At 40.1% G+C, this 18,599-nt stretch overlaps 2 protein-coding genes across 3 annotated transcripts in view; both read left to right on the top strand.

Annotated features, from left to right (window-relative positions):
• The window catches only part of LOC145486504 (uncharacterized), a 38,356-nt gene extending 20,573 nt beyond the window's left edge, over window positions 1-17,783 (top strand). The window contains exons 3-4 of one of the 2 annotated variants that reach the window (XM_081465186.1): window positions 5,629-13,252; window positions 15,732-17,783. In XM_081465186.1, the coding sequence (XP_081321312.1) occupies window positions 8,502-13,252; window positions 15,732-15,750 (4,770 nt within the window). In that variant the 5' untranslated portion in view covers window positions 5,629-8,501 and the 3' untranslated portion in view covers window positions 15,751-17,783. The remainder of the gene's footprint in view (window positions 1-5,628; window positions 13,253-15,731) is intronic. The other variant, XM_081465188.1, reaches the window with a different exon arrangement.
• Window positions 1-18,599, top strand: part of LOC145486500 (uncharacterized) — a 96,170-nt gene that overhangs the window by 51,329 nt on the left and 26,242 nt on the right. The window lies entirely within an intron of this gene.

The raw sequence follows: 18,599 nt of genomic DNA, 5'->3' as shown, positions 1-18,599 counted from the left end.
TTTAACGACACCGCGTGAATATGGTTCTTCATTTATGGAAATTATTTATGCCCCTCAGTACATTTAGAGAGACTAATTTAAATAAGTTTGGGTCATCTTATGCACATTGGTGTTTATTTAAGAATTTTCCTATTTCAAGATTTCATTCGGATGTGTACGTATATATCTTCAAAGTATGGAACAAAGATCCTTTTACTTTCCAAAAACAGGCTGATTTGCAGAAAACAAAAACCAGAATACTCACAAACTCACGCACGTAAAACAGGTAATTTATCATTTGCTGGACGTGCCGTACCGGGAAATGGTATATTGTTATAAACGTGTGCATTAATCAAAAACTAGGAAAAAAGTAAATGAAAACAGGAAAGGAAAATAGAGGAGACGTATTTACGAGTGGGAACGACAACCATTGGGTATGAATTGAACCGCTGATTCAACTTTTACGGCAGCCTCACGTGAGTTTGTGCGTAGTTCCGAAGTCGTGTCCAAGTGAACTTAAGTCAACGGTTGCTGTTTTTGACCCTGCAAATAACTCGTTGTTGCGCTTGTAAAAGAGAGGTAACACGTTTCACTCAGCAAGCCTTTTGTGTTAGAGGCAAAGTTCTTCATTCGTGGATCTGCAGGATCTGTTTACGAGGCGTTCGACAGTTTTATAATTTATCATGGAGCAGCGGCGACTGGCGACTGTACTCGCTTCAGTGGCCTAAACACTCTTTCATTATTCTTTTTTTAAGTTCAGTGGCTCCGTAGCCACGTTAATTTATTGAGCAAGGTTTCAAAGTGAAGGATGTAAGAAGTCCTTTAAGAGGTTCTCTTTTTCCTCTGTCATCATAATCGATCTGTTCCTGAAGCAAGTAAGAAATTTGGACCGGTTTGCTACGTTTATTCGTGAGAGCAGATATGTCTTCGATTTGTAGAATACCCTCGGGGTACAATCATGAGTTGGCGTTCTGAAGTCTACATAAAATAAAAGAGAGAACAATAGAAAAGCCGGCTTTCTTTCTCAAGTCTACAACCCTGTCAGAGAGTTTTGAACCGAAACGAAGATTTCTTTGAAAATCACTGAACCCAACCAACCGCTGATAAGCACCCCATGGAAAAAACTAATTACATTCCAAATTGTCGCAAAGTTCTTGTTATTAGTAGTGTTAATCACAACTGACAATAAAACGTCGTCTAATAGTTGCAGACCACATTATTACCAAAGAGTGCTTTAGTGGATCTGCATATAGTGGATACGTATGTAGCGCGCAAACAGTCTGCTCCCAAACTCTGAGACTCCGATACCAAAGGTAAGTTTCATTTTAATTCTACTCGAGTGTGGTTCTGTAGCTCATGCATCTAGTGACTCTTTTCACTGAAATAACATAATATGTGCGATGCGACGTTTAGCATATATTCATATTCTGTGCGGCGTTTTGGAATACGCTGATTTTGTCTTTAGTCTCTAGGACTGTAATAAGTATTCGTTTATATAAGAATTTTCTCTCTCGGTGTGTTACCAGCACTGGTACAGTTTGCTTTGTTAATGTTGGGGCATGCCTCACGGCAAGCCTAATAATTTTGTAATTATGGTAGCGTTGGTCCTGAAGTACACGAAGCGAGCAAAGCGACATTTTTTCGCAGTCATTGTCTAATCTTTTGTTTGGTTATCGAGGCTAGACTAAAACCTTTTACGGATAGAACAGACTGTTACTTGTCTTACTGACAATAAAAGAAAATATCATTAGGAGAAAAATGAAGGTTTCACAATGATATTAAATCTAAACTGCACTTATTCATTTATCCCAAACATATTCTTGGACGTTAGTTCGTTCCTGTTGATTGAAAGCGTCGAACGCATTTTAGTAATCTTTTATTACTGCTGACAACTGTCAACAGCATTGAGCAGCAGTCATACATGTAAGAGATTAATTAACTTTAACCGAAATTTTGCTGGTTTATTTTAGTAACTTGTGAGAAACCTTCTTCATCTTCACTCAATTATTGTCATTCATTGCAGGTCTTGTTCTGTGGAATTCGAAGCGAAAAAAATGTGATTGACGGAATAGAGGTAGGAATTTTTAGATAAATGTAAGCGAGAATCCAGTAAGGCTGGGTTTTGCAGCTTGGACAGTCATTAATTATAATGTCGACTGTAGGTTGCTTTGATGGATGAAGATGAAGATCGAAAGGAACATTCTGTGTACCGTCAACTCTTTCATGACGGGTTTCTTGTTGGCTGTTTGAATTGGTTGCATTACTCAGTTTGCTTGTCTGTGAAGTCTAAACTGTCGTTATACTAGAAGTAATTACAGATTAGGCTTTAGACTCCCTGAATTATGACCATAACAGTTAAGTAATGACTGGCTTGCAACCTTTATGATGAATCAAGTCATTTGGTCAGTATTTTAATTACAGCTGTATCATTGGGAATTTGCATTTGGAAACATCCCAACTATATATTTGCGTTTCTAGAGTTTTAATTGTCTTAGTTGTTACTGGCCGCGCAAACAAAAAGCTTCAGTACATTTAGAAGTGGTTAATATTACGGTTCAGTTGTATATTTTATTATGTGAAACCCGAGATTCGTTTGTCCCCAATGGAGAAATTGTTTGACTTTGAATATGTTTACTATTCTGTTTACATTTCCTACTCTAGACCAGTTTGTGCACAGAAGATGTAATAAATATAAAAAAATGGGTGTTAAATGCAAAAGATTTTTCGTAATCTCAAATTCTTACTCAGGCATTTAGTGAATACCGTTAGAATCCAACATGCCAACAAAATTAGTTTGCACTTCAATGAACATAATTTTAGAGCACAAAATTTGGGATTGTAGATCATTTGAGTGTCACAGCAAGCTGACATTTTGAAATTAATAGTATTTAATATTTCCCAGAATTAACGTTAACATAGACACGGGAAGAAGTCAGTTGCTCTTATATGTCAGTATTAACACCAGTAATCTGTACAAACCCTATATACTTTGATATTTAAATTTACACTCAGCATTTTGTTTAGAAATTGAAAACACATTTGTACTTAGACAGCCCTACATGTGAAGACGTGCCCAAAAGAGACTAATTCAAATACCTTGTGGTCTGTGCTCGCTGTTAAATTGCAACAATTATTGCAAAAAAAGCTTGTTCACGTTGGTTTATTGATCGCTATTTTGAAATCTGCTTGGCTGAAAACCACAATTTTTCAGTTTTTCTATGAACACGCACCCAAGCCTGCAAATAATTTTTGTCTATAAGCAGATCATTTGTCAGGCCAAAGACAAGTTTTGACCTGACAAAAAGCCAGTGTCATCAGACAAATTTCTTTTTTGGTCGTTAGAAAGTAAAAGTAAGAGACATTTGAGACATTTTAGTATTTGAGTGTGGACCCTTCGCGAAAATGTTGGTTGCAAATTTGAATGGCTTAAAAGTAAAGTCAATTGAGTGTAAAATCGATACTAGCACCAGAAAAGGGACCTTTACAGCAAGTCAGGTATTATTTTGCCATTGCAAATTGACAAATTTACAAATGTTTATACCCCTAGTTTTCCTTCAGTCACTTGATCACAGGTGTATTTTTTTCCCGGCTATCAAGTTTTCCATGACGTCTAAGGCCCTCGTCCACACGTATCTGGATATTTTTGAATCCGCAACTTTTTCTTTCTGAATACGGCTTCCGTCCACACGCATCCGGCGAATTCAGCAGCCAATCCGGATATTTTTTAATCTGCTCTCCAGAGTGGAAAAAAATAAATTCGCAGCGAATCCGTAACATGTGGACGGTGAATCCGGACACTTTCAAATCTGATGATGTAGCAAAATTGTGTCCTGAGTCTCTAACCGAACAATTAACTAATATGGTGGCACAATGTGTAGGCCTAGTTTGTCTAGAGTGAATCTGGGTACACTGTCGGATGTGTGTGGACAGATGAATTCGATTTGAATACACTGCGTGTGGACGGGAAAGTATTTAATCCGGAAAGTAAAAGTTGCGGGTTCAAAAATATTCGGATATGTGCAAATGGGGCCTAAGGAAAACCTCGGGAAAATCCCGCATGAACAGCTTGTCAGTATAAAAACTCAGACTTCGAGGTCAATTGAATAAAAAAAATTGCGTAATTAGTTGAAATTCAAATTGTAAGTGGTCGTGACCACAAAGCGTGACTAATTTGTACATTCATGTGTTTCACAAAAACATGTCTGTAGTACGGAAATTGTATTTGAACCACAGACGTAAAAAAAGAGCTATAAAATGTTTTGATCATGCGGACTAGAAAAACATTTGGTTACATTTTAGAGGTTTTAAAGTTTTTGAAAGCAATTGCATTCAGATAAACGAAACGTGAGAATTTGGGCCGTGTACAAAATTTCCGTGATCTTTCAATCATAACACTTAACAAGTAAACTACAGGTAACAACATAAGAACTCAGATTTTAGTAGTTTTTCAGACGAACGTAATTCAGACTTAATGACGCTTCACGATCTTTCACAACACCACCGCAAAATGCATAAATTAACACGTAGCTTGAGTAGTGGCGCTGATGTGACATGTTTGGAGGGGAGGGGAGAGAGCTGGTAAAATCACCATCATTATATTAGTGGTCAACTGTCTTGCCTGTGAAAGTGGGATATAAGAGAGGGGAGGGGAGGCTGTGGATGGAATTTGGGATGAGAGGCCTGAGTGGTCAGTAAATGAGAGGCTAATAGGGGAAGGGAGGGTTGGAAGGTTGGGATTTCCAATTGTTGAACAAATCAAGTGAATTAGGAATAGTAACTACAATGTTGTTATAAAAGAATCAAAATGCACCAGAACGATTTTCAGTTGATATCATACCCCAGAGAGAAAGAATATCTCCTCAGTAATGTTTTTCAGAACAGTTAAATAGCAAGATGCGTTTACAAGGCTGTGCCCTAGCAGCGCCTGGTTGCCTCAGGCGACCAGCTTTCATCATCGGGCGACAAGATAAACATACCTTTTGAGATTTAACTTAGAGATGAAAACAGTCTCACAATAATAAATTTGTCTTTCCCTTTTTGATTTCAAAACTTCAGACATTCAACCCTGTTCAATGCATACATTTGACACTAGCCTGCAGTGATACGGACAGCAGTTTCCTTGTTTACTTGCTATAGTGTCAACAAAAAGACTTCTTAGTTCTCGTGGTTTGTATAATGTGCATGAAAAGTCCCTTATTGAAGGAGAATGTGAACTGTAGAGGGAAAAGAGGGAATTGGAAAAGGACTCCATTTTTCTACATATAAGAACCATTTTAACTCATAAAAATGTGAAAATGTGGTCTTTCTTCATGGACTTTTGGCAACAGTGTTACAAAAAATTACATGTGAACCTTTGGCATGTGTAAATAGGATAAATACCTTAGAAACAATGCAAGACATTTTTATTTGAGGGTCAATTGGTTATCTTATATTTATTAATGCTATTAGATAATTATAATTAATTAATCAATTAACTAATTAATTAATTTTTGAATTTAAAAATGTTTTAGGAATTTATTTTAAAAAACAGAAATGTAACAATGAGAAGCACACCGAGTCTTTTTCGAAAGAATAACCTGTTAAAGTTATTTTTTTTAAATCTTATTGTGTGTAAATTATTAATTAAAATAATTTTAACCGTGATTGCAGTGAAAGTGGAAATGAAGCTTAAAGGACAGAGAATTGACTAACTGGAGGAGCACTGGTCGAATGGTATGATTGTTTATACCCAGAGCTTATTACTTTACTTTACAAACTACAATTAAAATTTACATGATGGTAAATTTCAATCAGTGTCACTCAGTCAGAGAGCATCTAAAACATTTCATAAACAAATGTGATGTAAACATGTGTTGAGGAGATCACTGCTGAAATTATGGGTGAGGACCAGTAAATCTTGATGATACCCTACAGCTACAAAGCTCACTGCGATAAGCAATATGTGTCATACTAGTGTGTACCTAACTGGTGTAGAATGCTACATTTCAATATGTGAATCTAGCTGTCACCTTGCTGTAACAGACTATCCTTAAAATAGGGGATCCACGGTTCTCATTAACTGCTGGTCGCCAGCTAAAAAAATGGCTACTTCAATTTCTGAGCCGCCTGCATTTTACTGAGGTTAAATATACTTCTTATTTAACGTAGGTAACGACGAGGAGTGTGTGGCTCAGTAGTTAGCGTGGCGTTTGCGTAGCGTTAGCGTTTATTAGCGTCTTTTCGTGGCATGCTGTGGCGTTTGTTTTGTTGCTAGGGTTTGCATTACTGTAGTAGACCTGGTGTGGAGGAGTTTCTTGTGCCCCTGGGTCAGCGGTGAATTGTGGCAATTTATGCGTGTGCCTTTAGATGTGGTCTTAGTTTTACTGTGCTTAGTGTTCAGGGCGTCTTGATCAGTTTTGGAGTTTTTTAGTGTTTTCTCCCACCCTCCTCTCCCTTTATTATTTTTACCCTATTTATTAAGAATTTATTAGTATTTTTATTGTTATTTTGTTATTTATTTTTATTTATCGTTTATTATAATTGTCATTATTTTTATTATTACCACTGAGGTCCTGGCTCTGTGTGACGGGTGCTTGGGCTGGGGCTGGGTATGGCGGTCAGGGGTCGTGGCTGGGTTGTGGGTAGGGCAGGCTTTTGGGGTGCTCTTGCTACCTGGGTTTGGGGTCGGCAGCTTCAGCCCCCGGGTTCCTGGGCACCCAACCTCCATGTGCGACCCAGGCGTTAATAATGTATAATACGTATGTAAGTTGTAAAGAGTAATTTGGGGAAAACACAGGTTTTCTGGAATGCGACTGAACCCTGACCATCCTTGTCTCAGGTCAGTAGAGGCCATCGGTAAGGAGGAGACTTGGGTCAGGATGTGGTGTATGTTTTTTAATTACAGTGTAGGATACCCCCAGACCTCCCTTGAAACTTGTGCCTTCAGCATTTGATTTAGTGACAGCTGTCTACTTCACAAAACTAGCCCTCTATTCTCCACAGGCAGCACAGATGTTGATTATGATTAATACATGACATTATGCTGTTGGCGAATGCCTTACAATTTTAACCATTTAAAAGACAATGTATCAGTCAGAATGCTTCGAAAATTGCTCTAAATGCTATGTGTAGAAAATAATCTCAATAAAAGTGGCTTACCTTATGTTTGAATTGTGTATTTTGATGTCTTCGTGTTCCTGTAGGTGGGTTAAAGCCATTTAGGTGAGATACACTTATTGAAATTATTTCCTACACGTAGTATTTAGAGCGATTTTCGAAGCATTCTCATGTCTTATAAACTGCTAAAATTGTAATACAATCGCCAACAGCACAATGTCATGTACAGTGTATTAATTGTATTCAACGTCTTGGCCGCCTGTGTACTCCCTAAATGAATGAGAACCCTGGGATTGTATGTTGGCTGAGTGATTATGCATAGGAAATATTAATTATTTGTTTGTGAGGAAATATTATGCATGAATTTGACAGATACAAAAAGCTACAAGAGGATTTGATTTTAGCCCTGAGGGTACTTGTTATAATGTCCTATACAGCGAGGTTCTGCTTGAAAGGTTCAGGCTTCATGTATATTAAAGGTTAAGGGGTTCACAAGTTGAGGTATATGAAGGGTGAAGGAAGATCTGTCTTTTAGGTATTCAGATCAAAAGGGACTTTTAATTAAATTTTTTCGAACAAACAAACTTTACAGTGGTATCATATAATTTAGACCTTGCGGCAGAGCCTCCCCATGTAAAACTTTGTAGAGTACCTTCTCCCCTCCCTCCGCTGGGGGGATTTTAGATGTAAGGGAGGTAAAAGCAGTATAAAGAAAGTCAAAGAAGGGTAGCCATTTTTACCAAAGAAAACTCAATGTGTAATGTAGTCTTTGGCAGCTGACCCTGACCTTTTGATTTTATGAGAGTGTGAATTGAGCTCTCTTAAACATTTGGTATTTTTTTCGTTACATCATATATCGATTTCACATTTAAAAAATGTAATGTCCATTGGCAGTTAGTTGGAAAGCTCTCGCTGACTGTGGCCAACCTCTGCCGCATCCACTGTACAACCAAACAGATGTCATCAGTCAGTGCTATTAAGAAAGCCTGTTTAAATTGTAATGTAGTTATTATAATTGCATTGTGCAAAGAAACAGAACATTAGAAGCATTACATTGTAAGAAAAGAAGCAAAGTTTAACTTTTGACCCACTATACAAATTAAAACTGCTGCCTTGGGTCGCTGGCCCAGACTCCCACACCTTTGGAAGCAAGCCTAACAGGAATGAAATGCATGCAAAAGACTCAAGCTATAGCTAGTGCATCAAATCCTGTAATCAAGTCATTATAGCAGCTTACTTTAATCACTTAAAAACTCAAAGAAATTGTGTCTTAGTTCAATGGTAGCCAAACTCACTGCAAGCAACCTTGTGACTGAAAGCCCTAGCTAGGAATGGCCTGCATTTGCTAGAATTAACTAAGAACAGATTAAAAAAATTACCTCCTGCAGGTGTAACTGGAGGCCTACCCCTCTGCTTGTTGGATTAAGATGGCGGCTGCTGCCCCTTCACCCCTGGCCAGCTCTGTCGAGAAGACAAATGGAGCCAAGCTGAGCAGACTTCTCATTGATGGTGGATCAACGGTTCTTAGGAGGATTTTCGACAGTCATCATCCCCCAGCAAATCTGGTGGCTGATCTCAATGCAAACTATCACACTCTGAACAATCTCTTAAGGAGGAGGGTTTTACATAAACCTCAGTGGGACCTACTGTTCCCACCTGGTGGAGCCATTCCAGACTCCAACACATTTGACATCACTTTGTTATTCCTCCTTCTAACCAACATTTGTGGACTCTCCCCTCCTCCTTCGGGTTGGCACACTAAGCCACCCGCGAGTGACACCTCTGTTGAGGCAAACCTAGCTCGCATCAAGTTTTTCCGCAATAAGTTGTATGGTCACGTTACCAGTACTGGTATTGATACACCTACTTTCTCTGCTCTGTGGGTGGAAATTAGTGCTGTTCTTGTTACTCTTGGCTTGCCTCAGGCGGAAATTGATAGATTGAAGGCTGAGCGTTGTGGAGAGGAAGACTTGATTGACGTGTTGTTTGAGTGGGCTGACTGTGAAGAAGACATCAAGTCACAGCTGAAGGACATACGTCAATTTCAAACAAAAACTGGGCAAACTGTTGATGAAGTACGTCAGACTCAACTTGAAGATCGGAAAATACTTCAAGACAGCAACCGCATGTTGGAAGAAGTGCATGAGATACAGACCAAAACGCAGCAAACTGTTGATGAAGTGCGTCAGTCCCAAATCAAAACACAGCAAACTGTTTATGAAGTGCGTCAGTCCCAGACCAAAGCACAGCAAACTGTTGATGAAGTACGTCAGTCCCAAACCAAAACTCAGCAAACTGTTGATGAAGTACGTCAGTTCCACACCAAAACACAGCAAACTATTGTTGAAGTACGTCAGACTCAACTAGAAGGTCAGCGAACAATTCAGGATATCAAGGCAATGGTGGAAGATGTACTTGAGGGCCAATCTGTAGCTGTTACACAGAAAACTATTGATGAAAAACGCCAGACTCAACTAGGAGATCGTGAAACAGTGCAAGACAACAACGTTGACACGAAGTTGCAAGAAGACTTGGAAGTTCAAAGAGAAAAGAACAAAGAAAATGAAATACTCAAGAAACTCGCAAAGATTGAGACCCTGAAAAACGTAGGATATTACGCCGACAGATACGTAGAGGGAACCCGTTTGTCAATCTTTTCAAAGGTCGACAGCTGGCAAAATGACAGAAGTTCCCCAAGTCGTGTGATGGTGATCACTGGAAATGCTGGGATGGGGAAGTCTGTAATCTCAGCTGTCATGTGTAAAAAGATGCAAGCGGCTGGACGGCTAGCCGGAAGCCACTTCTGCCAGCATGACAGGGCGCGCCAGAGGAATCCCAAGGTGATGCTACAGTCCTTAGCCAGTCAGCTGTGTGATTCTCTGCCAGACTACAAGAAAGCTCTCGTGGAAAAGCTGTCAAGAAATCTGGGTGTGGAGATTAACAACATGGAGGTGAAGGATCTGTTCGAAGTGCTGCTTGAGGAACCTCTAGCCAGCTTAAATGACCCTGGTTTGACCTATTTAATGGTAATAGATGGGTTAGACGAAAGTGAATTCCAGGGAAGAAATGAGCTATTAGACGTAATTGCTAATTACTTCCAAAATCTGCCATGGTGGATTCGATTTCTGGTGACAACGCGACCGGAAAGAAACATAGCAGAAACTCTAAAGAATTTGCGCCCCTTTCAGCTGGATCCAAACGTTGAAGAGAACGTGAAGGATATTCACCTTTACTTTGAAAAGCAAGTCAGCCATTTATTGCAATCTGAGCATCGAGAAATCATCTTGCAAGCACTGGTTCAAAAGTCACAAGGAGTCATGCTATACGCACATTACCTGGCAGATTTCATAAAGAAGGAAGTGCCAGTTTTAACCCCTGAACTGCTGGACAGCGTCTTACCATCAGGTATTTCCTCTGTGTACCAGTCGTATTTCAGGCGATTGGAGACTGAACTTTGTAAGGAACTTAACGTCACGGAAGACCAATTTTTGACATTTCTGAGTGCGGTCGCAGCCGCAAGAGAGCCATTGCCACTCGATTTCGTTTCTAAATTGTTGCTGCCAGGTGGACCGACATCATTGGCTCAGCGAAAAGTAAATACGGCAATTGCTTGTGTCTCGACACTTCTACCCGTTCAAGACGAGTGCATTCACTTCTTTCACAAGTCGGTCAAAGACTGGTTGATTGAAAAATGTAACTACGGACAGCACCACTTCATTGTGGCCGAAAAGGAAGGCCATGAAGTCCTTTCCAAGCTGTGCGTTGATGAATTTGATGAGGTGAAACGAGACGGCGTCAACTGCAAACAGTTCACTGACAGTACAAAGTACGCACTGCAACATGGAGTTCCACACATGTTACAACTAGGGGATGCTACAGTATACAGGCTTGAGGAGGTTGTTAAGAAATTTGTTTTGGACGTAGAGCTTGTGTACGCAAAGTTGTGTGTGAATGTTACAGCGGCTTCCGAAGACATCGTTTGCGTCCAGAAGCAAGCAGGCATCGAAGAACTTCAAAGGGTCCTAAACACTTTGTTGCTCTTGTTAAGAAAGCATATCGACACATTAGAAGAACTCCCTCATACCATCTTCCAAGCGTTGTTGAACGAGGGAGGAGATCCATTTTCTCCCGAAGCTTCAAGATTATTGGAGAGTAAATATTCTGAAATAACCTATATCGAATACTTGCAGAAAGAGGATCTGCAAGGGGGTTTTCGAACCAAATTTGAATGTTCGGCTACCGTTACATGTTTTGATGTTTCACCGCAGTTAGACTACATGGTATGTGAATGTGTTGATGGCACGATCCAGCTATGGTCGCTCCATACTGGTGGGCTGGTATGGGAACGAGATGTCAAGGTAGAGAAAAAGTACGACTGTTACTCTGAAGAAGATGACTTCGACTATTATGAACCATATAGATCAGGCCCAGCATATGGCCGGCAGTCATTCTATCGCTCAGTAGTGTTTCATCCTACAGAGGGCCTTGTCTTACCAGGAATCCTCAGCCATGCCTATACGTTTGACGGGGACCTGAAACCGCTTTTTCTTTCGAGCAAGTGTCGTTTTTCGGTTTGTTCAGTTTCTGCAGACAAGATCAAGATGCTAACTGATTGCACCGACGATGCTAAATTAATCATCATGTGGAGTCTGACAGACGGCTCGGAGATAAATCGTTTCGCATGGAATTGCGAAGTTTCGTCTTTTGCTTGGTCTCGCGATGGAAGACTGCTAGCAATTTCTGACCAGTCTGGTTCGATAACTTTGGTTGACGTAATGAATGGTCTTAAAACACTAGCACTGAGATCTACTTCAGAAGTTTGTGCAGCAATAAAGTTCTCCCCTGACTGTCGATGCCTTTATTGCTTGTATTTAGATTTTTTCGATTGCGATCTCTTTCGTTTAGACGTCAACATGAAAAATGACGGCAAGTCTTCTTTAGATTTCTTTCCTGATGAAGTTTCTTATAACCCCTGGGAATTTGAATCGTGTAGTGACACCGGCTTTTTATTGGGAGATCCTTTTTGCTGGTCACCTGAAACAAATAGCCTCCAACGTAAGCCCGCTCTTGCTTTTGTGCTAAATAAACAATCTGTATTGAGAGTTTCTCCCTACTTGATCGGCGTCATAGAAGTGTTAAACGTTGATGAACTGACGAAAAACAGTGCTGGAGTTTCGAAGACTATTGTGAAGGAAGTCGTATTATCATTGAATGGTGACGCTCTGTATGTTATCACTGAAACAAGTGGGACCCCAGCAACACTGAAAGCTTGGGACATTTCAAGTGGCATGTTCAAAGCAGAGAAAAACGATTTTGATTGTATTCACTATATTCTAGTATCGGTAAGAGAAGGTGTTCTTCTGCAAACCAGTGGGGGCACCCTTGAGCTGTGGAATTTTGAGTTGTCTGAGTGCATCCGAAGTTGGACTGACTTAGGAGATATCACTGAAGTAATCCCCATATCAGAAGAACGAGTGGCCTGTGTAGAGAGGGCCCGTGTAGAAGATAGCACCAGTGAAGAGGAGAGCGCCTGTGAAGAAGAGAGCGCCCGTGATGCACGGAGTAAAGTCATCGTTGTGGATACAAGCAGGGAAGGCATTGTGTCAACAGTCAATTTACGTGGTGATTTTATTACATGTAACAGTAAATGCCACGTGATGACCGTTGAGTGCAGTAATCAGGATTGGTATGGGGTATTGCAGATGCAGTGCGGCGACAAAGTTCTCTGGGAGATAGAGGAATCGGCGTTTAGCGCCGGTTGGCATACCTCTGGTCAATCATTTTCTCCTACTGAACAGTATTGTGTACTTGCTGGAAGACGAAGATTTATCGAGGATTTTACCCTAAACCTTTACGTCCTCGATGTACTTTTAGGAAAGATACTCCACAAGTTATGTTCATGTAAACATGTTTTTGGTGCTAAGCCTTGTTACAAGTTTGTTAGTGAAGAGATGTGCGTTACCTGCTTCGGTGATGAAGTGATCGGTGGTCTTCTTCAGCTGTTTAATGTCAAGTCTGGTGACCTGCTAAGTGAAATAGCTTTGGAAAGCCGCGTGTACAATCTAGCAGCTTGTTTGTCTAAGCGTCTTATCGCCATTGGCATTGAGGATTCCAAAGTGAATTTCAAAGTTCTTCAGGTGAAGTTGCCGCGAGATGAAGACAGCAGGAAGAGGAAAAGGTGAAATGTTATTCAGAACCCGGCAAAGTTGCGGTGCAATGACTATTCGGGGCCACCTTAGAGTATTCAACCAATCACAACACGACTTTGAAACTAAAGATTCTGAGTTTACCTGTGATCTCACTAATCATGTTCGAACAGCGGGATATCTTTAGTAGTCCTTCGAACAGAAATTTTAGATTGGCTGGTTATTACGTTCAAATTTCGTCGACTTGAACAGCGCAATAAGCGAACGATGAAGTTAATTCTATTTGAACCCAGCGCATAGGAACAAATTCTTCGCGGTTCAGCAACAAAAAATGATAATTTTAAACTGACAAATGTTACATTTCCTTCTCGACTGAAGATACCGGTCCTATAAAAAAACGATCTTGAACGTAGCGACAAAATAACTAACACCCTGAGTGAATCTGGCAACGCGAAAATTAATATTGCCAAGAGGTGAACAGGGAACGACCCAGCAGCAAAACTAATGTTTAGCCCAACAGCAGATATGCCGATAACAACCTGACAACAAATCAACCATGAACTCACCGGCAATAATGATTTTCAACCTCGCGCCAAACCAAACTTGATCCCAATTGAGTGCATGAGAAGCCACCATTCAGATTGTCCGTGCTGAGTTCAAATTATTTTTGTCGTTTGTTCGTTGCTGTGTTCAAGACAAGGAAAATTGAACGCAATGAATTAAACCTAGAACATAACCGCCGCTTCAACACGTTTAGTCCTATCACGAACAAACTCCGATTCTTGTAGTTCACAATCGAATGCGATTGGATGAAAAGTCTTTGGTAACCCCGGTTGAAGTTTTACATTGTAAAACTATCACTTAGTGTTGAAATTGTGTACGATGTTTATCAATACCCTATGAAGTAGGAAGTCATAGGTTCGAATCCTATCGAGGACTCTTAATTAATTTTTCTCAATTGCCTCACGCACTTGACAAGTAGCCTGCGAGCAGGCTCTCATCGTTGGTGGCCCGAGCAAACGAGCAAACCTGTCGGCGAACGAAGCGAGAGAGAATGAGAGCCTTCACGGTAGCTCCGCTGAAGGTGTCAAGATTTTGACAACTGGCTAGCTTAAGTGTCAAATTATTAGCCAATAGAAATTGAGAAAAACATGAACAAACATGATAATTATTAGTTCGTATAGTGTGATCGTCCGGGTGAGGGTGGTTCTGAAAAGAACTGTCATTGGTGACTGACGTTTCGACAACCTGAGCGGAAGTCATCTTCAGAGTCAAGTGAATAGTGTTTGTCAGTCGATGATGTTATAAGTCTGGTCCGTTGAACGTTATTGGTCAGTTTAGCCATGATGGTATTGGCTGAAAGACTTGTGTAAAGTTTGTACTTTACACGAGCCTTTCAGCCAATACCATCATGGCTAAACTGACCAATAACGTTCAACGGACCAGACTTATAACATCATCGACTGACAAACACTATTCACTTGACTCTGAAGATGACTTCCGCTCAGGTTGTCGAAACATCAGTCACCAACAACAGTTCTTTTCAGAACTACCCTCACCCGGACGATCACACTATACGAACTACTGATACTCCTGGGTTCAAACCATTTACTTTGAAACATGATAATTATGCAAATAATACTTGTGTTTTGCCGCTTGTAACGTTGGACAAATCTCTGACATCTTTTATCGCAGCACAATCAAAGTCAAGTGATTTTCCTTCCTTGACCTGATCCTGAATTATATTGGTTAGTGTACAAGTCACTAACAATAGAGTATCTGAGTACTGCCCCTCGCGGACTTTCTTGATCATCACTGCAGTTTCAAACAGTTAAAATATAAAACGTTTACCGTATCCCAGTTGGCATCAGGGCCAAAGCATCCCTTCCTTCTGAAAGACAATTCAGAGCTTTTTCCTGTACGTTCGTGTTTTAGATCGACCAGATTACTTGCTTCGATGGAAAGTTTTGGAAAAGCTTCCAGGATAAATCCCACTCTTGGATTTGATAATCACCGCTGGTTTTGGTCATATTAATGGGACCTGTCATTTTTCACCTATCAGAATGCTGCGTTCGTGAGCGAACGCGCTGTTGCCTTCCGTGCAGGCTCTCATTTCTCGTTCCAGGCCCCCACCAGCTCGCTTCCCTCGCTGAAGGGTCTCTCGCAACTTTGCTCATCAACTATGCTCCTGCCGCAACAAATAAGAACCTGCTCGCAGGCTACTTGCATGACTAGCTGAGCTTGTCTCTGGTTTTCATCAGACTTAAGACAACTTTCTCTCGGTGTTCAGTTTGTTGATATTTTTTTGTCCTGTAACTCTTCCTCCCCAGTTCAAGACCTGTATGACTGACATGTAAACTGTTCTTCTAGATATTTTACTGGTAAATAACGTGCATGTGAGGTTTTCCTACACAATAAGAATGATCTATGTATTTGATTAGACAGGCCACCTTACTGTACGTCATGTTGTTTATGTGATCTTCTATTTCGATATTTTTTTTTGGACAACAGGATCAAGCTTCAAGAGTAAAAAGAGCAAAGTGCCAGTTGGAATTTCCAGACGAATCCGGTGACTCGAGGACGTAGTAGTCACTGATAAAGATTCCTAATACCTTTATTGCGACAGGCGTCTGGTACCTATGTCTTGTGTAATGCATAAACAAGGTGCAACTAGACTGACAAAGGCATTTGTAGATGTTCCATCCGCTGTAAAACTGGAAGGAACCTTTTGGACTGGTAGAACTTTATTCTTGTACAAAAGAGTACAGACTTTGCAGTAGATCTGTAAATAGAATCTGAATCAAATGAATGATTCTGTCCAGGGCTCGAACATGTGTAATATCAGAAAACGCATTATCAGTTCTGGGAAATACAGTTTATGTAAGGTTTGTACAACCTGCATATTATTTAGGCTTTGTAAAAATTGTAATTTATAAAAAGCTTGAAGACGGAGCTATTCAATTTAGTTAGACTTTGTTAATTGTATGAAGTATAATTTGTTTAGGTTTTGTAGGAAATGCAATTTATTTGGACCCTGTAGAAAGGTATTTTCTTACCTGTTTTTGTATGCACTTTACGAAATAATATTTTTGTTTTCACCGAGAGCTTTTAAAATTATAGGAGCTTCTGACCTTAGAGATAGAAGATAGAAAACCTGTGAATATTCTATGGAAGTTTCCAGCGTAGTATTTAGTAACAAAAAAATCGATTTGAGGAAGACACGATTAAATGGGAAAAAAAGGGAAGATTTGTTTTTAAAAAAACTTCAGTTGTGCTAGGTTGGCTGTAGCCTCCTACGGAGACGCTCTTTGGGCTCGTCACGTAATCTTGGACGCACTTTGGGCTCGTCGCGAAATCTTGGAAGGAGCACAAAGAATGTCTCCGTATGGAGGCTACTAGGTCGGCTGGCAAACGAAGTTTAAGTCAGCTTTAACTGGAATTAATCACTGTGGCGAATTTAAGAAGCATTAAGCTGACATTTCTATTGTCAGCCCTCTGAAGTAGCCAAGGGCTACCGAAATAATTAAATACGAAAGCCTCCTTTCTAATTTAACCATCCCCACCCACCCTCTATCAATGTGCGCACATGTTATCAGCCAACCAGAGACGCCAAAAGAATTTGTAGATGACATCATCATCATCATCATCATCATGGGATCATCATCGTGGAATGTTAGGAGTTAATAGGCAACGTTCTATATTTCAATATTCTAACATGGCTCCGAGGCTTTCAGGTCAAAATTGCAAGGTTTTTACCTTTTGTCCCTTAATTCCCAAAAGAAAATACCAAGAAATATAGAAGTTTGTCTTGAAAGCCTCGGAGCCATGTTAGAATATTGATATTGTAACCGCGTATACTCAGGCTAGCTTCGCCTACCCCTTCCGTGCAGCCTAGATTATAAGATTTTCGCATAGAGGCTAGTCCGTCCGTAACTATTCTTATGTTCTCTCTGTCGATTAACTAGTTGGAATAAATGCGGATAATTTCAGCAGATAGAGGATCAAGGCCAAGTCGAACAATTGCATCGTCCACAAATTGTACGCAGCGAGACTCGAAATTATAGAAATGCCCCCAAGTAATAGAAAATTAAAATAAAATAAAAAACGCCCCCAAAATGACGCGTACACTTGCCGTATTTGTAGAGCATGGTATGAGTAAACAATTGCCTCCATTTGGCGCGAAATTAAAATATGCTCGGATATTTGTCCGCGGACATTATCTGTTCCGAGTAACGAACAGTTTTCCGAGAACGTAGCTCGAGGAAAGCTGTGAGCTTAGAGGAACCATGGATAGTAGAAGACTGTACTATCCATGGAGGAACAGATAATGCCCGTGGACAAATATCCGAGCATATTTTCGCGCCAAATAGAGGCTATTGTGTCACGCGAAGTGTTTAGAGCAATCGCGCGCGTGGGAAAATATTTGATGGATTATAATAGCTCATATATGCGTGCTAAGCCAATGAAATCTCTCGAACTGGATTATCCAATGATCCGGTTTTTAATAATGGAGAATATCCCAGAAATATTCCTCAATTTTTACATGTAGAAGATCCCGCGTGTTGCGAAAAAATATTTGAAGGATAATAAACACAATACTTGATTCTCCATTTGACTTTGCCCGGATATTTGTCCTTAAACGTTATCCCTTCCTCGAAGCTCGCGGAAAACTGTTCACTTTTCGCAACAGATAATGTCCGTGTATAATCCGAGCATGTTTTAGCACCAAATGGAGGTTATTGTTTATATAATTTGGTATTTTTAATACACTTTCATCAAACTGATGATGTTAGGGTAGGGTACTGAAATATAACTTGTATTACATTACTATGGGAGGTTTCTGGTGACAGAAACTTTGCACCTTCCGGTCATTCCCGGTACATATAATGCGTCAGTCAATTCCAGCAGTTTCCATCTCCCCCCTACCCCCCGGGCTAAACCCTGGCCATTAGCATATTTTTTTAAAAAATGGGCAAATTCCCAGGGATGGGGACACATAAGCTGTCTAAATGCCCCGGGGTGGGGACGAAGAAAGAGGGCAAATGCCCCGCCCCCGGGATCGTCGCCTTCCAACACCCCTGCAGTTTTTTTTATTAATCAGTGAATAAAATGTTCAACTGTTCAGTATTTTAATGCAACGGTAAGACTTCAAGGACAACAGTACATGTTAGTTGATTTTGATTATATTTATTTCTTTATATTTTGTTTTTAAAAGTTTGCTAGAGGATAGCGTGACATTAAATGTTTTGTTGTATAAAAACCATTTGTTTTGAATATTTCGACTAGAATAACGACAACCCCGCTAACAATGTTTACAATAAAGCAATTATCATTAAATGATGATGTATTGCATTTTAAGCTCGCAAGATCTGTCTTGAA

The sequence above is a fragment of the Orbicella franksi genome, chromosome 5 (assembly GCF_964199315.1).
Source record: "Orbicella franksi chromosome 5, jaOrbFran1.1, whole genome shotgun sequence".
In the NCBI taxonomy this organism is placed as follows: Eukaryota; Metazoa; Cnidaria; class Anthozoa; order Scleractinia; family Merulinidae; genus Orbicella; species Orbicella franksi.
Note: the sequence above shows the minus strand (reverse complement) of the source record. Positions and strands in the feature narration are given on the sequence as shown.